We start from the raw sequence: 24,740 nt of genomic DNA, 5'->3' as shown, positions 1-24,740 counted from the left end.
ACTCCTTGTGGATTCAGAGGGTTTATGAGAGAACTTAGATTTTTTCAATCTCTCAGGGGAACACCTCTCTTTGGAACTGGCTCTCTTACTTGAAGTAGAGGCTCTGTCCTCGTCATCTCTGACAGACGACTTCAGCCACAAAAGAACTCTCGCCTCTCTATCCCTTTTGGTCTTAGGAGGGAAGGTTCGACATATCCTGCAATCCTTCACAACATGTGAAGGATGCAAACAATAAATACAGTCCGAGTGCTCGTCGTCCACGTGAACTCTCTTCTTGAAGCATGAAGCACAGGCCTTGAATAAAGCCTTCTTTTCCGACATCTTGAAAGAATTGAAGAAATTTCTGAAGAAAACTGAGTAGGCACTAGGGAGACTCCCTTACACACGAAGTGCGGTGAAAATCTGAGGAGAACTGCCTGGGCTGGGAAGGTTCTAGAGGGTGAGGTTAGCTGATTGGCTGAGGCTACATTTTCAGTTCTTTTTACATAATGAGGTAGATAGGCTGCTAAGTTTTGGGCCTAGTTGGGCCTATATCCTTTCTTAGCCTACTACTAATGGTTTTAGGCACTGCTATATATATATAATTTACCGTGGGACTCCCGCCTCGACGACGGGGAATGATTCAGGCATGTGAATCTATGAAAGATACCCCAATACTGGATAAGTAACATAATCCGTTTGAGGCATGTGTGCTGTAGATCCACATGCTTTGCACAGACTTTATAGCAATATTCTCCCAAAGCAGTGGCTAACGCACAGGTGTTACAGTTGTTTAAAAAAGTGTCTTTAGCACTGCTTGTCCTACATTAGCTTGTTAACGTGCTAACACATCCACACAATAATGTTTAGTAAAGGTGTGTGGTGTAGACCACGTTGCTGCTTTACAAATATCAGCTATTGGAATGTTACCTAAAAAGGCCATAGACGCTCCTATTTAAAGAGTGGAATGGGCTCTAGAAGGTATAGATAAAGTTGTTTTAGCTTTAGCATAGCAAGTTTGACTACATTTAACAATCCATCTAGAAATACCAGATTTAGAGATAGGATTGCCTTTGTGAGGTGTAACAAATGCAACAAACAGTTTCTTTGTTTTACAAAAATCCTTTGTCACTTCAATATAGTATAATAGTGCTCTTATGACATCAAGATGTTTCTGCCACCGAAAAGCAGAAGCCACTTTTGGAAGGAATTTTAGGTTTGTACTAAGAACTACTCTATCTCTTTTTTAGTTGAAGGATAATGTTACTTACCCAGTAAGCATCTATTCTTATCATGTAGAACTGTAGATTCACTTGCTTTGCATACTCCTGCCATCTAGTGTTGGGTCCGGATGTTCACAAGTTGTTTTTTTTCGAAGAGTTCTTTCCAGTCACAAGGTAGGAGACTCCTTTGGGTGACAGTGCGCATGGGCATCAACTCCATTGCTAGATTGTTTTCCTACAGAGGGTGAGAATGGAGTTAGTAAGGGTAGAATAGAGATGTCCACATGTATGTATGAAAAGTAAGAAAACTGCAACAGGTATAGGTACCCGGGGAGACGGGTGGGCGTATGTGAATCTACAGCTCTACATGCCAAGAACAGATGCTTACTGGGTAAGTAACATTATCCGTTCGAGGCATGTGAGCTCTGGATAACAACAAGGCAGTGCTGCTGGTTTTATTAGATCTGACAGCAGCTTTAGATACTGTCTCTCACCAGAAACGGATTCATCGATTGGGAGAGACTGGCCTGCAGACAGGCATTTAGTTGGCTTGCTAGTTTTCTGGACCAGCACACTCCGATGATTAACCTAAGCCCATTTCGTTCCCATACCTTGAAGCTTACAAAGGGGGTGCCTCAGGGTTCTTGTTAGAGTACTACCTTGGTTAAGGTATATGTGTTCCCCCCTTTGCCACGATTATTAGGGAATCCGGATTCGTTCTACATAATATAGTAGAGCTATTCTAACATCTACTGTGTGTAGAGCACGTTCTGCTACAGAATCTGATTGAGGAAAGAACAAGGGTAACAACTGATTGATGTGAAAAGCAGAAACCACTTTATTAAGATATTTGGGATTGGTTCGAAGAACCACTTTGTCTTTGTGAAGTTGAAAGAAAGGACTATTGTATAGTTAGTGCCTGGAGTTCACCAACTCTCCTTACGGAAGTGATTGCAACAAGAAAAGCAACCTTCCATGAGAGAAATTGTAGTTGACACTTGTGCATTGGTTCAAAAGGTGGACCCAATAGCCTTGTAAGGACTTGTTCACATTCCATACTGGTGCAGGTGGAGTTCTTGGTGGTATTACTCATTGGTCCTTCCATAAAGGCTTTAATCACTGGTACTCTGAATAGAGATAATTGTTGTCTGTTTTTTAAGTATGCAGCTACTGCTGCTAAATGCAATCAAATGGATGTGTAGGCTAATCCGGAATGCTATAGGTCTAAGAGATAACATGTTTTGTACTGAAGCATCAAGGGGATTGATATGGTTATTGTTACAGTATATAACAAATAATTTCCACTTTGCTGCATAACATGCCATAGTAGTAGGTTTCCTAGCCCCCTTTAGGATTTTCATACAGTCTGGTGGTAATTGTAAATAACCAAACTCTATGACTTCAGGAGCCAAATCACTAGGTTGAGTTCTGTGGGATTTGGATGTCTGCTTTCTCCATGGCTCTGACTGAGGAGACAGGGTGTGAGATGTAGCTTTTGGTGTGGAACCAGTGATAGTTCCAAGAGTGTGGTGAACCATGGTTGACGGGCCCATGTGGGAGCTACTAAAATCAGTGCGAGTGATGTTTGCCTGAGCTTCCGAACCAGAAACGGAATTAGTGGGAGAGGCGGAAAAGGGAAAGCAAAATCCCTGACCAATTCATCCATAAGGCATAGCCTTTGGATAAAGGGTGTGTGAACCTGGAGGTGAAGTTTGGGTATTTTGAATCGTCTACTGTGGCAAACATATCTTAGGGAATATCCATTTTTGGAAGTATGGAAGGAAAACCTGGGGATGAAGTTCCTGCTGAGGTCGTCAATTTGATTGCTCACTCCTGGGGGGTGCTCTGACAGAAGATGAATTCTGTGATGAATTGCCCAATGCAAAATGGTCTGAGAGAGGCGTTACAGTTGCTGAGTGTGTGGGTCCAGCCCCTGTTTTTGTACATAGTCCATGGATGTCATATTGTCAGTGCGGACTACAACAACTTTCCGTATGAGGTGAGGCTGAAAAGCCTTACGTGCTCGATTACCAGCTAGAAGCTCTAGATAGTTAATGTGGAGATGCTTGTGCTTGTTGTCCCATAGACCTACAATGGTTAGATTCTGTAGGTGGGCATCCCAACCTGAGATATGCATCTGCTGTTAGTACCATCTGTGGAACCGCATTGATGAAGGGCCGCCCGTTTGATACGTTTTGTGTGTTCCACCATTCCAGAAAGCAATGGGTGCGGCTGTCTTCCAACACTAGATCTGTTAATTGACCCTGTGATTGATTCTACTGACGTGCTAAGCATTCTTGTAGGGGATGCATGTGTAATCTTGCATTAGGCACTATTGCAATGCATGATGCCATCATTCCTAGTAACTGCATGAAAGTCCACACTGTTAAGTATTAGTTGGTCTGAAACTTTAGTAACATTGGGAAAGGCTAGAGCTCTGTGAGTGTTTGGAGTCGCACCCCGATAGGACTGCATTTGTGAAGGTTGAAGCTAAGACTTTTGTGTATTGACTGTAAAGCCCAATTAATGCAGAAGGTCTAATATCGTCTGAGAGTGTTGCAAACACTTTTGGTATGTGCTGGTTTTGACAAGCCAATCGTCTAGATATGAGAAGACATTAAGTCTTAGTCTTCGGAGATGAGCTGCAACTACTTTTAGACATTCTGTGAACACTCCGGGTGCAGTAGTAACTCCGAATGGGAATACTTTGAACTGTTAGTCAACTTCTGCTTTCACAAACGTGAGATATTTGTGATGTGCTGGGTGAACTGGAATGTGGAAGTATATGTCCTTTAAGTCTAGTGTGGACATAAAGTCACCTTGCTGTAGAAGTGTGAGCACTTCCTGAAGCGTAACCATATGGAAATGGTCTGACAGTACGTACAGGTTTCACCTTCTTAGGTCCAAAATTGGTCTTATGGACCGATCCTTTTGGGGGATTAGGAAATACAGAGAGTAAACCCCTGACCCTTGGTGTTGTAATGGAACAGGTTATATAGCTCCCTTTGTTATAAGTGCTTGTACCTGCTGTTTGAGGAGCTTTAGGTGACAAGACTGAGTGTGAGGTGGAATATTGGGGGATTGCTGGTAAGCTCCAGGCAATAACCATGCTGGACAATGTCTAATACCCACTTGTCTGATGTTATTGATTGCCAAAAGGGAAGAAATTGTTCAAGTCTTCCCCAGACAGATGTAAAATGATCAGGGGGAAATGCAGGCAAGTTAGTGCTTATTGGGAGAAGGGGAGTTTCGTGTTGGCATACCTTTACTCCTACTCTTGAAATTATTTCCTCTATACCCTCCTCTATAGAAACATCTATATGGAGAGGGTTGTGTATTGGATTTATATGAAGAGGCATTGGGGTTTAAGGGATTAACTTGGGACCACCCTCTATAAAAAAGAACGGCAAAAGGAGCCTCTGTAAGATGGGGTCTGAAGAGCTCCCATAGACTTAGCTACCTCTGTGTCTTACTTCATTTTCTCTAGTGCCTCATCTACTTGAGGCCCAAATAGGGTGCTTTGTCAAGAGCAGTATTGAGTATAGACTGCTGAACTTCTGGTTTAAATCCTAAGCCATGTAGGTCATCTAAGAAGAAGGATTGTATTAATTTCCCTTGTTGCAGTGTCAGTAGCATCTAAAGCACATCTAATGGGAAATTGGATATAAGTTTACCTTCCAGCAATGCCTTTTGTGCTTTTTTCTTATGCTCTTCTGGGGGGTGTTGGAGGAGTTCTTCCATTTTGTCCCAGTGAGCCTTATCACTTCTGGCCAACAAGCCGTGTGTGTTGGCAATAAGTCATTGGTTAGTGGCTTGCGCAGCTACTCTTACCAAATGCATCTATTAATTTAGACTCCTTGTCTGGGGGAGCTGCAGCTGATTAAATTTGTGAATTTGCTCTTTTGCAAGCATTAGTAACTACTAAAGAATCTAAAGGCAACTGTCCCTTAATAAAAATGGGATCAGACAGTGGAGGTTTAGATTTCTTGTCAACCCTAGGTGTTAATATGCGGGCACGCACAGAGTCTTTAAAGATGTTAGCGGCATGTCTCATCAAGCCTTTTAACATAGGCAAACTTTGACTTGTTCTACATGTAAAACCTAGTGTTTCCAATAAAAACAATCTTCTTCTGACGATTCTTTGATTAATGTAACACAATGGTAAGATGATGCCCCAGAAATCAACTCTATGTGCTGCATTGTCATGAGGAGATAACGGTTTTGCAGGATATAAATCAAGATAATGCATGGGTGGATCGATATTATAGTCATCCTATGGGTCTGTTTGTAGTGGACTATCATCATCATCATCATCATCATCATCACCACCTATATCCTGGCAATAGTTGTTGAGATGGTGGAGGGGATTTAGGATTACCATAGATTGGGCTTGGAACCATGTCGTACTCCTTTTTTAGAGGAATTTTGTAGCCAGTTTCCTCTGAACCAGCTTTTGTTATGGAAGGTGTAACACTTTTAGCCAATATATGTCCAGTATATGGATTAATATACATTTTCTTTTGCTTGGGGTCCAGTTTCTCCTTCATAATGTCCAGGATAGGTTCAGTAGGTTTTTGAAGGGATATCTTTTGGTTTTGGTGCCGAACTGGAGTTGTCTTCTGGAACCAAGTTTTTGGTTCCGAAGAGGACTTTACTTGACTCTGTAACGAGCCGGAAGGCTTGACCAACTGTTTCGGTGCTGGGCCAGAGGACGGGGGGTCAGAAAGATAGTCTCGTTGCCAACCATGGACCGAAGGCAGTAGTGGTGCTGAAGCCTTTGGAAGAGAGTTTGAGAGGCAAAGGGGCTTTGTTACTCACTGCAACCTGTCCTGGTGTAACGTCTTAGGACTCTGACTATTTCCAGCTCGAAATCAGATTCTGGGACAGAGAGGTCCTCTTCTTCTGCAGCTGACACAATCTTCCCCAAAGATATCCGGAGTGTGTTCAATGTTTTGTTGCTGCATGTCTCTTCATCGAGCCAGACGATCCGATCGAAAAAGACTTTGCGGGAACGATTGGCAAGAGTTGCAATCCTCTTCTTTGTGCTCCAGTGAATTGAATTTACTTATTAACAGTACAATTCATTAAAATCATTACAGTAAAAAAACGTAAAAACGAACAGGTAAAAGAATGGTCACAGTAAAAATATAGGAGCTTCAGATAAAATTTGGTTGAGGTACCACCAACCCCCTCCCCCCCTCACTGTGGCGCCCACTCAATCAGCCAGCACCAGTGGTAATTTTTATGTGTCCTTGCGCAAACGTTTCTGAGGCACCTGAGTGGACCTTGGTAATTTTCTACTTCAGCAATCTGTAGGCCAATCTCCTAAGCCCTTCAGTTGAGAACCATAATATGGTGCAGTATCAGTAGGACGGGTAAGAGGGTGAAGGCCTCGGTGCTTAGTTGAGGCCAAGCTGCTTTGTTTTCCTTACTGTATGCTGGACACCATGGTTTGATTGTATTCATTTGCAGCCTTTAAAGCAATCCTAATCTGATGAGTAAATTTCCCCAGTCTCGCCAAGGTCATCGTGGTGGTTTTAGAAAAGCACAAGGCTGAAGCTTTGCTACATGTCTTAGTTCCCTTGGGGATACAAATTGGGCAAAGCAGTCGTCGGTATTCGTTCCTAAGGGCAGCAGCATAGGAGTTGTAAACAGTATTCCCTCATGTAGGAGCACAGTCTGCATCTTGTGGATTCTCCCTTGCGAGCCCATACAGGGTTGAAGTCGGTGATTCCTAGTGTACATAGTCTCATGAAAAGAATTTGTTGGGCTTGTGGTGTCAGGGTCTCGATTAGGTAGGATTGTGCCTTGCCTACCGTATGTAAGCTGTTCAGCGGGTCTAAGTGGCGGCTAGAGCGGAGAGATTAAAGATCCAGGTCAAATGATGTATCGCGATGTTTATTTATGACTTTTTTCCAGGCGTTTAGTGGAATTTCCAGCAATGGTATGCTCTCTTCATCGATCTTCATTGTGCTGAGCACTTTGCCGAGACTGGTGTGCCATGCCGAGCTTGGCCCCTCAAAGATAACTCTCAGCTGTTTTCTTAAGGAATTTTTTGGGGCCTTTCGAATCCTTTAGGCTCCTATGAGAGGCACAAGTTGCAGACTTTATGCAGGTCAGTCCGTAGGCACTTGGAGTGGCACCAAGGACCGAATTGAAATGGAGTCTATTTCATCAGCAGAAGAATGGCTAGTACGGAACGGAGTATAAGTCAACTGATGTGGCTAGACCTGAAGGCCACTCACGAGGTCTTCTCAACCGAAGATGGAGTTTTCCAATCTTTTCGATACACGGACAATAGTGAAATGCATACAAGAACAATACTGTTGAGGGCACAGTTGATTGCGCACCGAGGGAAACCCAAAGGACGGTTTCGAACTGGAGTGCTGCAAACCACGTCTGAACCAGACGGCAGAAAAAAATCTAATAATGGAGTCGATGGAGATGGGCATCTCTATATTTCACTTACTCCATTCTCACCCTCTTGCGGGAAAACAATCCAACAATGGAGTAGATGTCCATGGGCACTATCCCCGAAAGGAGGAGTCACCTTACATTGTGACTGAGAAAGACTTCTTCAAAGAAAAACAACTTTCAAACATCCGGACCAAACACTAGATGGCAGGGGTATGCAAAGCATGTGTATCTACAGCACACATGCCGCGAACAAAGCTCAACGCAACTCTTCATATAGGTCTACTTAACATATGGAAAGCCACCAATCTGACCCGCACAGAAAAATCTTCGGTTGCCCTGGGAATGATCATTGCCAAACAAAACATAGCCCAAACGTGGGGTGCTATAGAGAAACCAACCCTGGATGGGTGGGTAGAGATGGACATTGTATGATAGAAGAAAAAGGATGTTTATAAAATTGAAGTATGTCCGGGGAAATGGGATCGAATGTGGAGAAAATGGAATACATATAGAGGTGACATTTGTGTCTCTCCCACAAGTGAATTAAAGAGGGGTGGGGTTGTGGGGGAATGAGACTATGAATTCGCGCAAGAATCTTTAATGGCTCAGATTCATGCCAACTATGCTACATTGTACTTTGTTGCCATATACTAAATGCAGGATCGCCTTCGCCTAAATGCTGTATAACTGAACAATCTTCAATAAAAAAAGATTTTAAAGGAAAAACTGAGTTCATTTAGTCACTTGGGAGAATGGGCTTGCTTCCCAAGTCTAAGTGGCACTTTGGTACACTTGTAGCTAGACATTACTGACTGACTTTAGTGAAATTCTATTAATTATTCATTAAACACTTACATTGGTTGCCTGTGAAAGATCGCATCAGGTTCAAAGGCTTAGTACTCAGTCACAGAGCTTTCCATCGTAAGAGCCCTCAGTATCTGTCCAACAGCTTTAATTCCTTATAAACCGATTAGATCTCTTCAGTCCTCCAACTCTGTTGGTAGTCATTCCTCGGTTTAGAATGAAAAAATGAGGTGGCAGCTCCTATTCCTATTTCACCGCCAAGGAGTGGAATGCTCTTCCTGTTCAACTACGGACCACTAAGGACATTTTGCTTTTTACAAAACTTGGCTCTTTGGGTCTGCTTTTTAATGCCTCTTTCTATGGGTGAAGATTTAAATATTAGTGGCAACGTACTCTTTGTATTAGCTGTCGTGCTTTATAAATGCCTTAATAATAATAATAATTACTTTCACAGGCTTAAAATGAACCTATCTTAGTCAGTTGTAGGTTTGGAATTGTTCCAAAATAGGAAACCTAAACAGATTTGAGCTTCAAATTGCCAGCTCTTTGAGGTGGCCGTATGGTGTGAACTGGAATTGTATAAAATACCAATAAATAAAAGTAAAAGAGGAGTGAAACTATGCAAATTTATACAAAAAGGATTCCAACTGACAAAGTGTAGGACTGCGCTCGTAAGCGTGCAACATTATATCCCAAAGGGGATCTTATTGGGAAATGATTTAGTGTACTATGCTACATTAGCGAGTGGCATACCGCGGACAGAGTGGTGATGGGCTAGAGGGAGGATTTTAATGTAGCTGCATCAAAAGGCTTTTCCGAGCTTGAAGAAGCAGACTAATGTCTTACTGTTATGGAAATCTTTTTGTCTTTATCAATATTAATAGTGATTGTTGACCCCTTAATAAACTGTTGGCCATTTCAGAACTGCAATTCATTCTTCAAATTGAAGACAACACAGTTACTTGGGATCATAATAATTCAAGTTCTAGTAAATGTGCTAGATCACATAACTACAGCCAATTCAAAATAGCAGCAAAAACTATTTAAAGCAGACTAGCAATTTAACAATAATTGAACGAAAGATTAAGCTGGCACTGGTTGTGACGAATGTAAATGATGTGTTAGGCTACTTTAACAAAATATGCAGCCTGCTGTACAGAGCCTTATCCATGCCTTGACTTTAGGGTTTATTTATTCTAAAAGATACGTCCAAAGTGAGTAGAAAGAATATTAACCATAAGTTGAAATTAATTTAAATCACTCGAACTGTACCAGAAAAATCAACTTCATGAAATGCTGTGTGTAGAATAGTGAACTTTAAAGCTCATTACAGTGTTCAAATCAGATATGAAAGTGTAAGAAAAGAAATATGAGATTAGGCCTCCGTTTTCTGCCACAATAATTTCAACAGCAATTAAATAATGGTTTATGTCTCATCATATTTAACAATAGTTCTTACCCTGAATAAGTGAAGCTACTAACTGCTTAATTATGGTCACTCGAATGCAGATTCTTGGCTTTTTCTTACACAACGTGCAACTTTTCTTTTAAATTCTCCATTTCGATCTTCCCGCCATTCTTTCTGTAAAGTTACAATATTCCTTTAGCATTACAATACAGATAATACTTATCATACTAGCTGCTGCAAAGGGAGCGGTGGATGGGGGAACAAGAAAACTTCACCATGGTTTTTATTAAATATATGAAAAACGAATGTTGTATGTGCCACTAAAATGGTTTCTAAACAGGTTACCAAGAGGTGGAGCGGCTTCTTTATGCTACCCATGCAGGTCTTATTCATTCAAAACATTTTTCATAATGAAATATATTTCCACTCGTGAGTCGAAATGGTGCTGAACACATTTTTATTTATTTTGAAAAGCAGTTTGCTCAAAGTAAAATAGCATAACTAACATGGCTTGTTTAAAGGAAGCACATTTACATCCGCAAAGAACTCTCTCTGGTGGTGAGTTTGAAGATTGAGATTATGAGTAGTGTTTCCCCATTGACTTTATGATTCGCATAAGAACCACGACTGGCGCAATCGCCAAGTATACGCAAACAGATGTACATAGAATATTTAAGACCACACTTACCGCTGCATCAACATTTGCCGGTGAGTCACCATTGGGATCCGCAAGCATTGAAATTACACTAATCATTATGGTTTCAACTGTATGGATGGGAAGCCAACGCTCCTCTGGTTTTTCATAGCCATACTTATCCTCACCAGGCTCGTGGAGAATAGAAATACACACATCGCCGCTTTTATCCACTGTAGAAAAATTAAAGAAAGTGTTCACAATTGCAGTTTCGCCATGATCTGATTGTATTTTACTTTTAACTTTTGGAGTGCGATAAAAAGTACTACCTTCTGTGTAAACAACTTAAAAGCGCTTTGAATGCCTTTGGCTATGCACTTTTGTGCTGTACTGCTTCATCTCAGTTCCTTCTCAACAAAAGCTCCCATTTCTCTCTAAGCCACTCTCCCCAGCAACGTCATAAGTGTAGCAAAGCAAGGACATTATACTCAGGAGACAGAGACGTCGTGATGGACCTTCCAACAGGCACCAGTTGAGAACCGGCATCACGGCAACAATACTAGATTGAGGACGAAATAGAAGGAAAACAATGCATGTGAACCAGAAGCAAACATGAACAAGGGGTGAGCAGTGTGACCAGAGGGAGTCATGCACCCTGTGCGTCAGTACAACCCAGTACAGCAACATTCGATTACAAATAGAATGGTGCCTGCTCGTTGTGCAGATTAAAGCTGGCGAACACTAACTTGGTCTCTTCTTATTAGTGTTGAGCATCGACACAGTGTTCCCCATCCAGTTTTCTTCCCAGTGCTGTACTGGTGTACTGACGACCGCTCGAGAGGCATGTTTTAATCGGTGGATCAGTCTCCGCAATGAGGTTTTTGGCATGTGGCTATGATCAGGGCCGGACTGGAAACTTAAAGAGCCGCAGGAGTCTGTACTCTACCTAGTTGCAGATTCTTTACTTTACAATATTCCCCAGGTATCTGAATAGAACCTGGAAATTTTGCTGATAAGTCCCCTTGCAAGCCGGAAGGTGTTGTGTTAGGTTGACTTGTATAGTGCACTAATCACCCAAGGGGTTATCCAGGCACTTGGGTAAGGTGTGTGGTCCCAAGGTGCTCAGATGAAGCCAGGTTCTTCCTTAACTCAATAAGTGAGGATGAGGCTCTGATATGTTGAGTGAGGTCTTTTCATGTCTTGAGAGCAGTGCGATCAGCTCTGTGTCGGCGTTATAGGAGCCAGAAGTGGCATGCACAGTGCCTATACAGGTGCCACCGAAGATTGCCAACCTCAGTTTCGTGACCTCTTTCCTTACCAGCAACACAGAGCCATATTGAGGTATTTTGACCAGTGTGCCAGAGTGAGGACTTCAAAGCCCTCTTGAAATGGAAATCAAGGTTTGCAGAACGGGAAGCATGGAATTTGCGGCTAGACAGTGTCTCTAACAGATTAGGTGTTACCGAAGGTAAGTAACTTGTTCATCTGAAAGAGACTTCTAGCTGCAGAATCCTAGATACCACCCAAGCAATACTTCAGAGGTGGGTCTGCGAACTGGTGAGACTAGAAAATGCTGGAGGGCCGAACAGATGAAATGCCCATTATGCTGGATCGGACTGTCAAGAAAGTAGTGTTTGACAAATATGTGCAGCGATGCCCACGTGGCTGCCTGATAGATGTCCAGGATTGGGACTAAGCTAGCGCAATGGTTGCAGATTTGACTGATGGGGTGAGCCCTCAGGGGATGCTTCTTGTGGGTAGTTGATTTTGATGCAGAGTACAATCCATTTGAAGATGGTTTTCTTTTGCACTGCTTTCCCTTTCTTTGCTCCAGCAAATCCAACAAAAAGTTGATTGTCTTGCCAATGTCTTTTGTATGATCAAAACAAAAACAAAGCTGTTTTTGTATCTAGGTAGTGGACTCTCTCCTCTTCCTTGGAAGGGTGAGGTGGAGAAAGGAAGGTCAGCCGTGTGATGCTTAGGCAGATGTCAAAGGGAGTCAAAACCTTAGGAATCCAATGAGGCTTGGGTCTGGAGGACAGTTTATCCTGAAAGAACGCGGTATACAGAGTGTTGCCAGAGCACCTGCAGTTTGCTAACCCTTCTGGTGGATAGAATTGCCACTAGGAAAACTGTTTTGATAGTGAGCAATGTGAAAGTACAGCTGTGAACGTGCTCGAAAGGTGAGCACAAAAAAGGTGAGGACAAAATTAAGATCTTATTGGGGTATAATGAAAGGTGCATGTGGGAGGGGGGAGAGAACATATGTTGTAAACCTTTAAATCTTTCAAGAAACATGTCACAATAGGTGACAAACAGGTTAAAATGAGGAAGGTTGATCCGACAATTATAAGAAAGCAGAGATGGCTGAAAGGTACATCTTTTACTGTGCCCAAAGAAAGGCCCTGCCGGGCGAGGGACAATTCAAACGAAAGAGTTTTGTATAAGAGTGCAGACAGAGTATCAATCAATTGGGCTGCACACCAAGCCACAAATCTGTCACATTGGCAAGTGTATACAGTTGAGGGACCCCTGGATGCTAAGATTACGTCACATACTTTGAGAGGCAGATCGAAAACTCTCAGCTGTCGCCACTTGATCTCCACGCATGCAGTTGGAGAGTGCACAGGTTCGGATGCAGAACCCTGCCGTGCTGCTGTGACAGCAGATCCTCTAGAAGAAGCCCGATTGAAAAAACGAAACTCCGCTCAGGAGTTTGGAATACCATACTCTCTGTACCCAATCTGGGTCCACTAAGGTGATTTGGGCCAGGTAGGCTCTTATCTTCTTGAGAACTCAGGGCAGAAGTGGTATTGGCGGAAAGGCATACAGGAGACCGGAGGCCCGCATAAGTCTAAATGAGTCTCCTAGTGAAAGTCGCCTTGGAGACTCCAATGCGCAGAAGTGCTTACACTGCACGTTTACAGCAGTGACTAATAGATCTAACTAAGATTCTGCCCAGTCGCAGGAGAGACCTTGCACTAACTTGGTGAAGACGCAATTTGTGATCACAGAGGCATCAACGGTGGAATTGGTCCGCACTGACGTTCAGAGATCCTGCCAGGTGTTGTACGACCATGAAATTCTCCTGATGTTTCAGCCATGCTCAGAGCTGCAGACCCTCCTGACAGGGTCCATGACCCCAATCAGCCCGGTATATTGTAGTATTACATGGCGGTGGTGTCCATGAATATTTGAACCAGCCGTCTCATATGGATAGAAGGAAGGCTTTCAATGCCAAGCCTATCACTTAACCACAATAGGTTGATTTGGAGCTGAGACTCCAACAGAGACCAGAGTACTCTGATCTCCACCTCTCAACCCAAGAGTGACGGATCTGTGATCACAGTGAGATTTGGGTGAGGAAGGGAGAGGGCTTTGCCGCTGACCCAATCGCAGTTCGTGAATCATAATTGTAGGTCTTTTGCAATTCCCTCCAATACTTGGATCATGCCGCTAACATTAGCCTGATGCGGAATCCACCGAAAGTCCTACTGCAGAGCCAACATATGACAACAGGCATGCTATACTAGCAGAAAGCAGCAGACTATGAGGCTCATCAGCCTCCAAATCAGTCTCCCCGAAATTTAGGATAGAGGCTGAAACATCGATATCATAGCCTGAATATCCTGGACTCGCCACTTTGAAGGATAAGCGCTGAACAGCATTGTGTCCAGAATAGCTTCGATGAAAAGGAGCATCTGACAGGGAGTCAAATGCGACTTAAGTACATTGATCATGAACCCTGGTGAATGCAGGAAGTCCACTGTAGTCTGGTGGTGGGTGACAACTCCTGGGGCGAGCTTGCTTTCAGCAGTCAATCATCGTGGTAGGGGAAGAATGGGACCCCCTAATCTCTGCAGGTGGGCTGACACCACAGCCATCAGTTTCGTAAACACTCGAGGGGCACTGGTAAAGCCAAAAGGGAGTACAGCAAACTGAAAGTGCTTGCGACCCACGCTGAACCGAAGGCAACAGCTTTGGGCTGGCAGGACTGGAATATGAAAATATGTGTCCTGCAAGTCCAACACTACCATATAGTTTCTGGAATCCAGGACAAGAGCTAAAGTGAGCATTCTGAACTTTTCATTTTTCAGGAAGTAGTAGAGAGTGCAGATCTAGAATAGGACAAAAACCTCCATTCTTTTTTGGCACCCGAAAGTAGCGGGAATAGCAACCATGGCCTACCTCTGATGTTGGCACCCTCTTAATGGTTCCTTTAGCCAAAAGAGTCTGTTGCACGATTGAAAGGTGGTCCTCGGTCAGCCGATCGGAGGACGGTGAAATAGATGGTGAAGATTCAGTAAAGGGTAAGGCATAACCCTGCTGAACATGGCGCCTGAGTGCCAAAGACAACGCAATTGCTCTGCCTAGCGAGCAGGTCATATTCAGTCTGCAGCATATGGTGAAAATTGCTGCGACTCTGCCATTGGCAATTGCCTGGGAGAGTATGGCTCTGGCCTCCGCCGACATAAGCAGAGCTTGTTCAACCCAAATCCCAAAGAGTTTGGGGGCTTCGGCCAGTAAGCATGTGATGTTCACGGACCACATTGCAAGGGTGGTGGAAGAGGAAATCCTCTCCCAAAGGAATCCATCCTCTTTGGTTCCCTAACCTGTGGTGTAGTAGGGAACAAGCCAGGTTTAAGTTTGGACGTTAAGGCCTGGACTACCAGTCTCTAGAACATTAATATTTGGTATTTTAAAAAGATTAAGAAAGTTCAAATTGGTATGCATGGCACATCAAACTATTTCACAATACTGGTCCTTGCTGTAGTGCACTGGTTTTCAGCATTGGAATGCCAATTCGCCCCCAGAATTGTTTCAGTGAATACTATGCCTTTAGAAGAGTCCTAAAACTTATCTGCTTTAAATTTGACTTCCGACTTGGAGTTTATGTTGTAATGTGGTAGCCTGTTGGTCATCAAAGTAAATGCATCTCGGTGGTGGTAATAGTGCTTAACTAAATAGAATTGCTATTAGCAAGATTACCTTGGCCTTTCTTTTCTACAAGGATACATTTTGCACTATGAAGCGCCAATAGCTACAGTCTCATTGAAGACATGCTATCTTACTGATCAAATCACTTCCTGCTGAACTGCATTTTAACCCATAGATAAAGGATTATCTTTTTTTCCTTATCTATGTAATGCTAGGAATTCTTTTCAGCCTCCAGTTTTTTTGGTCACGCCTGGTGACCGCATCGTGAAAGCGCTGTCGCCAGCGGGATCTATTGTTACGGACTTGCTTAGGAAGGGAGACAGGAGATGTGCACGCGCAGGACGGACTGGAAATGTGAACGCACGCTTGAACACGCACGTACAGTCACTCAGTGTGCACATCTGTCCCCTTCCGTCGTCGCAAGCCATACAATTTCACTACGCGGCACCCTTTGTCTGCTGCATGCCTCCCGTTCAACGCTACGCACCAGCTCTTGAGGGCTCTGCGCTGCTCCCCGGCTGGCTTCCCATGTCTCCCCCGGTCACTGGCGCAGCTACATGGGGGGCTCCGTCATGCTCACAGGAGCCCGCCTGAATTCTTGAAGTGGCATTCACGAAGGCGGGGTGGGCTCCCGCCGGACTTATTCTACTGCTTTTTTTTTTGTTGGGCGCTTTGGCGGCCCCTCCTTAGGCTGCACGAGCCACGCAGTACTCATGAAAGTACGGCGGCTTTTGAAGTCCGCACGTGCCGCTACTGGGCACGAGCCGCAGAACACGTGAAAGTTTCAGGTATCGCGCATAGGCGGGCAGCCCTCGCCCTCCCAGGTCTCCTTCACGGCCTGGATGTGGAGCTGCTTTCTGTTTTGCTTTTTTTGTCAGTCTTAGCTGCAGACTTGCAGTATAGCTGCTTGTTGATTGTAGCTTCCGGCAGCTCTAGCCTTCTGAGTGACTGATAAGATCTTTGCACCAATCATGGCTCTTAATATTTACCACTCTGTGTCAGTTTGTTAGAATGGGTCTGGCACTAAGATCCAATAGGCTTTGTCCGTGGGCAGCTCGGCAGCGAAGTGTGACCGGTGGCTTTTGATTTGTTTTTGGGCAGTGTTTGGGGTCCAGTTACAGCTTCAGCAATGGTGAGTGAGAGGAAATTGCCAGTGTGTAGAGAGTAAGCGAGCACCTCAGAGTGTGGGTGGATCGGAGACAACACCAAAAAGTAGCTTGAAGCGCTGTGTGTGACTTTTATATGTTTATAATAGCTGCCATATGCGGCGGCATGTGCTGTGACATGCTTCGCAAAGATATATGAGTGTGTGTGTAACAGGTGTGTGTAGCAATGTTGTGCAGAGGTGGGTATGTATATGCAGTGCTTTAAATGGGCCGGTACTCACCGGTACTGAGTACCGGCACTTCTTAATTTTCTAGCTGTCAGTACCGGCACTTTTTTTTAGTCAGGGAGTGTACTGGTACCCTGACAGATGGCATGGCAGGCTAAAGTTTGGAATCGCCTCCAATGCGGGACAAATGCTGCTCTGCTTTTGGATCTTGCAGTCGCATGGAGCCCCTGAAGGAGCCTTTTGCAGAGATGCTGCTAACGTTTAGTAGAGGCCATTAGAATTTCCCCACACGGCAGGGGTTAGGGAGGGCTTGCTTAACGCTGTGATTAACAGGGCATGGTCTAGGCAGACACTGCACTGTTGATTGGGCGTGAAACGACCTTTATGCTGAAAGTGCTTTAGCCCACCCTCCTCCCCACTCTCTGCTAGGTGTATGAAATATGTTACAAAAAACAGGGTTGTACCCATGTAGTCAAAGGGACCTGGGTGAATAGACGTTGTGGACAGAGGGTTCCCAGACTATAGAAAGCAGTCAAGGTGAAGTTTAACAGAACATTTAGATAAATTAGAAAGGAAGAGCGAATCGTACATGCAATGTTATTTATTCCCACTGCACTTGTATACACCATTCATGGTTAAACAGATCCATAAGAAACATTAATTTAATTTACAATGATTTCATGTGCCCAAAAAAGGAAAAGAGGGGAGGGGAAGAGGAGAGTGCTAGGTGAGGGTTTGAAAGAAATTGGGGACTTAGTGTTCACTAATATAAAAAAGACATCATACATTGTAGTTCATGTATATATTCTTCCAAGCCGTCCCCAGAGTTCGGGGCCACATCACATATGCAAAAATCAGTCTTTTTACACAATCAAACTCCTAAAAGGCTGTCTATATCCCGCTGGTGATAGGAGTTGATAACAGTAGGCAGCAGTCTACGTTTCGACCGTAAAGGTAAGTAGGGTAGATCGCCCTTACAACGCGGGTCTTCATCAGGACAAAGAGGTGAAGGGAGGTCGGGAGATTGGGCAAACCTCCGAGGGCGAGAGGAAAAATGGGAAACTCATTAGTTCCTAGGTCTATTAAGAAGTCCCTGCGTAGGCCGTAGCGGAAGGACCACTCGGCATTTAGGTTAAAAACACACAACTCTAATACACTGAGGGTGGACCAGCGAAATATGAATCCAGGATGATTACCTGCCAAATTTGAGAGTCAGAGGGCTTCAGGTGTGGTCAAAATGGCTCCGTGTATTATCTAAATGGGAGCAAAGGACGGAGTCAGAAATGGTATGGTGAAGCTATGGTTAATGAAGGGCACGCACAACGGCAGAGATTCACCTTGTTTCAAAAGTGAAAAGGACTCACTCAGAATAGGTATGGTGAATCTTAGGTTAATGTAGGACATGCAAAATGGCAGTAATTCACCTTAATTCCAGAAGGGAAAAATTAATTAAGGCAGAGCGTACCGTGCAGCTGGCCCTTTCTGGAAGATTATATTAATTAAAGTACAAACTGGTGCTATTGGAAATTGAAAGGCCTATAAAACCCGTAGGGATGAGACTTGCATGTCACACGCTTACCTATATTGCAAAAGGTGAAAGTATTATTTAAGGTTAACAGTCAACGCGTTACTTGTTTAATTATGACGGTCTGCAATGTTCAGAGCAGATCACATCGAGTATGGACGGACTGATCCGTAGACGTTCTGTGGAAACGAGGGAAACATTAGACCCGGGTCTATTTAGTTTTTGAGGCGGTGACTAAAACAGTCACAGGGCCGTTTTACCTTATGTCCCCGAGTAAAGAAAAGGCGGGCCGGATCATTGGATTACCTGCATCTGGAATGAGATAGGAGGACTAGTAAATATTAAAAAAATTTGGAGAGTTAATGAGTAACACGGCGGTCATCCTAAATCGCTTACCTTGCCGGCTGAAGTTTGCGGCTTGTACGAGGTCTCGGGGTAATGGGTTAGCGCGTCTCCCGTAACCAGGAAGTTAAGGACGGGGGTGTGGTCAAGTTCTTATAGGATTGTTTGGAAATGAAAAAGGGACTGCCAAAGAGCGTTGCCAGGTAACCAGACCGAACCATTTGTCTAAAGCCTGAGATTCTGATGCATACTGAAACCCAAGTGTGGACTAGATAAGGCGGTTGATGATACGATGTTACAAAAAAGGGGGGGGAAGGGATTTAAAACCTCCCATTGGAATAAAAATACCGTAAAAAGACTTCGGACTCAATGAACCTGAACGGAACAATTTTGGGTGCATACCCACATATTAGTATAAACACATGGCAAATAGAACCCAGTTCACATGATGACATAAGTAAGTTCTCAATGCGTGAACCTACCCACATGGTGGCTAAGACGCATTGTATTAACATAGATCAAATGGTGTGGATGAATAATTACTCAGTGCGTGAACCTCCCCACAGGGTGGTTTAAAACACATCCATGATGACATAAGTAGATTCTGAATGCGTGAAACTCCCCACATGTTGGTTAATAAGCAATTATATTAACATAGTTCAAATTGCATAAGAAGGTGTGGATAATTAATTGCTCGTTGCGTGAACCTACCCAAAAGGTGGTTTTAAACGCATCACATTGTATCATTAGTCACCATTTATACTGATAATTGGAACAAGGTACTTCCATGGAGAAAAACACGAAATTGCCGCCCAAGGACAAACAGTTTTGGGAAGGAGAAGAACAGAGAAACAGAGTAGATAAGATTCAGAGGGTAGCCAGTTGAGCAAAACTGTTTTCAGATTCATTTAGGCCATTATGTACAAAGTCAAAAAAATGTATCCATTTAAGTTCCCTAACATTGAGAATGGGAACTATATTGCCACCTCTGGGGCCTAGTCTAACCTGTTTGAGTACAACCCACTTGAGGCTTTCGGGTGAATGGTTTTCCTTCGTGCAGTGTTCAACAAGCGGAGTACCTTGCACCTGACACGGCTACAATGTTGTAGGAAACGCATTTTTACACGTTGCTGTGTTTGTCCAACATAGATCAAAAATCACAGGGACAGACTATACAGTACACCACGTCCGAGGTGTTACAATTTGTATGAGATTTGAGTGTTATGCGTAGTTGCTTGTGGGCAAATTCCTTCGTCTGGATAGTTGAGGGAAATGCTTTACAGCTGCCACATCTGAAATGTCCCATGATTGGAGGAAGATTCCACATCGAGGCGATGGTGGGTCCAGAGATGTTATCCAAAAATGAACACACTACTTGATTGCGGATGTTCTTGGCCTTCTTGAAAGAATGTAAGGGTAGATTGTTCATGCAAGATTCTCAGAGATCAAGTTCCAATATTTATTTATTGCTTTTTTGATCACATTACTACGAGTGGAGAAGTTACACATATTAAGCGCTGTTCTTCCTCCCAAGTTTTTCTTTTGGTTGTAACAAGATCTCTCGCGGATTGAACCACGCTCTTTCTGGCTTTCTTAGTAAGGCGTTTTGGATAGCCACGTTCTATTAGCCGTTCCATTAAGTTCCCTGCTGTGTGAAATAGCCTTGCTTGGGCCTGCTGGTCAGTAAGCCAGTCCATCTTTCCCAAAGCCGGTTTTCTTATGTTTGTTTTTTTCAGTAGGAGCTGCTTTCCTTTGTGTGGCTGAATTTACATAAGAGCGAGGAATCCCTAGGTGTGAAGGCAGCCCTGCCCAAAGAGCAATGAATAGCAGGGACCCCTGCTGCACCCCAGGAATGAGCTCCCGTTACACCAGAGATGAACATAGAAGGAAGGGAGAAGGAGGATTGTAAAAAAGTGAGGTCACAGCTTAAGTTGGAATAAATACCAGATATTGGTTTCGTTTTAAAATGGATGTTTAGGAATTGTTTTTTAATACAAAATCAAATCTGCTGTATTTCTTGAAGTAATTGGTTTAGCTATTGATGAATCATATGCCTGAAATTCAGTTTAAAAAGCATAGATCACTTGGTTATATTGTCTTTTTAGTGGAGTCTTATCCGGAAGAAGAAGGGTATAAAAGAAATGGGGCGAATGCCTAATGTTTATTTAGTTGGCTGGTGGGAAAGTTGAAGATCCACTCATATGTCAGGAAGGCCTGACATGCTACGACTTCCCCTGCACACGCCCACATTAGAGCCAGCTGCCTGTGAAGCATTACCTCAGTTTCTCCACAGGCAGTCCATTTCTAGTCTCACTCTTATTTGTTTCAGACATCATTCGGACATGGATGATCATGCCAGTGTACAACAGGGATTGTAACCAGGTTCACAAAATTATTGATGGGGCGTCATCTCATGTCACAATTCTAAATGTAAATTGTGATGAATTACAACCAGAAGGGGCTGAGACATGTAAGCCATTTTATCCGTTTACAATTACAGAATGTTGTTCATTTTTCCAACAAATCTCAGATACTGCCCCATTGCAAACACACTACCCTCTCTACACGCAAATACTGCCCTCCCTGCTCATACACTGCCATCTGCTTCCCGTCACATTTGCTCAAAAGTGTGTGTGGGGGTGGCTTGTAGTTTTTGAAAGTGGTGGGGATAATAATTGGCCTGAATTCTGGCGAGCAAGTAAAGAAAATTATACAGACTTCTTCATAAAGTTTCAACATCCACATAGATGTCTCTTGATCTATCTATCCATCTATCTCTTGCTAGCTCAGTCTGCCTGACACAGAGCCTGCCTGACACAGAGCCCTGCCTGACACAGAGCCCTGCCTGACACAGAGCCCTGCCTGACACTACCCGACACTCGAATTACGCGAGTTAGAGCTAGTGACATTGCAAATGACAATGCCTTTTATTTTAGTTTTTAAAACATACATAAAAGGCAGTCATTTGCAATGTCAATGGCTCAAAATGGCATAAATGTGAGACCTATTGCATTGCAAATGCTTGTAATCTTTTAGTCTTTTCCTTAAAAGTTAACTATAGATGTACATCAGCTTTCCCCATAAGTTTTTAAGGTTTAGTGACTTATTTGAACAATGTATTAAATGTAATTAAAAAATGCTCTCAATGAGGTCTTAACGTGATGTAATAGCTCTATTATTGCCTTTTCGCCAGCAAAGTACTTAATTGGAATTTTTGCTACTAAAAACACTCCTGTGCAAGTTGTTGCCCACAAGAAATCCTGTGATCACTGGGGGGGTGGCGGGGGAGGGGGGGGGGGGGGGGGGGTGGAATGGTTCACAAAAAATGAAGTCTTGGATGTTTTCATTTATCAATACTTGGAATGTTATGAACTTTAAAAAGGTGTATTTGGAGCTGTATGTTGTCTATAAAAAGTTCAGAGAACTGGTTAGAGGGGGGATCCATAAGGGCCCCGAGGTGCTTTGCTGGGTGCCCTTTGTGCTGATTGTTTTTGTACTATGGGTCTGAAAATTATTTATTTTAATGTGAACAGTCTAAATAATAGGAAAAAAATGCGAGCAATAGAATTATGGGCTAAATCTGAACCAGACGTTTTTGTTTTGTTTATTGATATTACGTTGTTTAGCTTCAACACAACTTTATTATCTATGAATCGCTGCACATTTCCTTTAGAAGTCGTTATACTCCCATCACATGACATATGCATCACGCGTTTATCGCTTTTTATCTCGCGCGTAATTTCATTTCCTGAATACTATGGTTCACGAAAGGAGTGGAGACGCAGCTTGTTCCAGTCCTATGTAAGTTATTGAAGCCAGCATATCTGATGTTCATGGCATTTTGATATATAGCGCATCACAGTTAGTTTGAGTCTGCCTAATCACACCCCAGCGCTCGCTTGCAAACCTTTCAACCCTGCATGTTTTTTATTTAGCGCTTAAGATTTTGCATGTTGGTCACCGCACACCGTGCTTCCCCAGCAGATTTTTCGTGTTTATAGGAGACTCACCGAACCAGCAGAGTAAACCACCTCTGAATGTTTTCTCACTCTTTCTATGAGATGATTCACTCCGTGTGCACTCCTTAAAGTTTTGGCAGGTCCGTCACACAATTTTCTTTGGGCATGGATACCATATTATGTCACTGATTTTGTTGTTATTTATGATTTAGTGGAGTACATGATCAAGTCCTGTTTCATTTCTGTACAGGCCCCTGATGAAGGGTCCTCTTGTGTTGACCCGAAATGCATTGGGTATCTTCCAAAAACTGTGAACAACACTGATAATTGCACCATAAGATGATGATTATGTCTGCAAATTACGTTTAATTTGAACGATGATTATCAAGAACCTTGAATGGATTACAAATTTTTGAATTGAATAAAATTGAACCTTGTGAAGAAACCGGACAGTTTCATGATATATTGTGCGCATATTTTGGTGGGCAGATGATCCTCTCCACACCACGCTTTGATATTTAAAGGCACGGCTAGACGATGTGCGACTAATGAGGCGCCAACCCGAGCAGATTTAACTATTCGAAATAACTTAGGAGCAAAACGAGTGCACGGGGATAACACAAATTTCTCCCTATTACAAGAGACCCATATTCAAATGTCAAAAATTGAGGAGTTCTCCATGTTTAAAGTTTGGTCTTCTTATAGAGGATTTTCTTCATTTTCGGAGTCACAGAGGGGGGTTGCGCCCTTTTTAAGTAAGAAGCTACATGCTCAGATTGTTCATACAGAACAAGGGGGGTTAGGTCGTTGGTGCTGGGCTACATGTGTGATTCCGAATAGAGTAAGCCCCGTCACTTTGGTTAGTTTTTATGCGCCAGTAGAGGACAGACCAGAGATCTATGAGGAACTGTTTCAATCTCTTTTAACGGTCAAAGGCGATATCATCTTAGGTGGGGATTTCAATATTACTATGAATGTAAAATTGGACTCAACCAGCTATTCGAATAAACAATCCAAACCTAAATCCCTCAGATCAATTAATAATAATAATATGTCTTTATTCAATATGTGTACCCCCGGCGCATTCGAAATCCATCCAAAAAAGAATACACCTGCTGGTCTGGCAGGTTTAAATCCTCTCGGATTGATTTTTTTCTCATCTCACGCCAAATTAAGTTTTCAAATCAGACGATGCTCCACAATGGGTTTTCGGATCATGCAATGATAATTATTGAACTGGCATTAGTAGATAAGGTTAGAGCCCCAAAACGTTGGGTCTTTAATAAAAAACATCTGAGTGACGATATATGGGTGGCAGGTGTTAAAATTGAGATTTCGGAGTTCACTACTCGCAATATTGGAACAGCCCCTCTTAACTGCGTATGGGACTCTCTCAAGGCTTATATTCGAGGGCTAGTGATTGGGAGAGACGCCGCAAACTCTAGCAGACAGAAATAAAAATAAATTACTTCAGCAAAAAAATTCAGGCCTTGACTGTACTTAGGCAGCAAAACTCTGCTAGTATTGTTCAGGAACAATTAGATGAGGCTAAAAGGGAGCTTTGCCTAAATTTCTATACTCAGAGTGAAGAGGTTTTCTTTAAGAGCTCGCAAATAATTTACGAGGAAAGTAACTTCACCAGCAAACTTCTTGCGTGGCAGGCCAGAGAGCAAGCCGCTTCTAATCTCATTCACGCTTTAAAGTCTACGGATACCCTAATAGATACATCCGTCCCAGCAGAAATTTGAGAGATAATGGTTGCCCAATATAATAAGATCTACAATACTCAATCTATTATAGACCGACAAATGCTATTAAAATACCTTCTGTTCTTTCCCCTATAGAACAATTCACAATGGTTAACTCATTCACCAGGGAGGAAGTAGAGCGGGCAGTGCAAGACCTTCCAATAGGTGAATTGTGGGCCAGATGGGTTCCCTACAGAATTTAAGATTTTATTTAGTTCTTTTTCTGAACTTTTTGTACAGTTATTAAATTTTATGTTGGAAGGCGGTTCAGTCCCCGATTCATTTCGGGAAGGAACCGTAGTTAGTTTTCTAAAAAAGGGCAAACCTTCTAATGACCCGAGTTCATACAGACCTATCACGCTATTGAACACGGATTATAAAATTACCACCAAATTATTATCTATCCGTTTTAATTCTCTCTCTTCAGATT

General features: G+C 43.0%; 1 protein-coding gene across 3 annotated transcripts in view; it reads right to left on the bottom strand.

Moving 5' to 3' along the window:
- The window catches only part of UBE2G1 (ubiquitin conjugating enzyme E2 G1), a 222,269-nt gene that overhangs the window by 63,013 nt on the left and 134,516 nt on the right, over positions 1-24,740 (bottom strand). For all 3 annotated transcript variants that reach the window (XM_086954798.1, XM_086954799.1, XM_086954797.1), the window contains exons 4-5: positions 10,520-10,698; positions 9,883-10,005 (exon numbers count right to left, since the gene is read on the bottom strand). In XM_086954798.1, coding sequence (XP_086810924.1) covers positions 9,919-10,005; positions 10,520-10,698 — 266 coding nt within the window. In that variant the 3' untranslated portion in view covers positions 9,883-9,918. The remainder of the gene's footprint in view (positions 1-9,882; positions 10,006-10,519; positions 10,699-24,740) is intronic.

Source organism: Lissotriton vulgaris, chromosome 2_1, assembly GCF_964263255.1.
Source record: "Lissotriton vulgaris chromosome 2_1, aLisVul1.2, whole genome shotgun sequence".
NCBI lineage: Eukaryota > Metazoa > Chordata > Amphibia > Caudata > Salamandridae > Lissotriton > Lissotriton vulgaris.
This window is presented reverse-complemented; position numbering and strand designations above follow the sequence as displayed.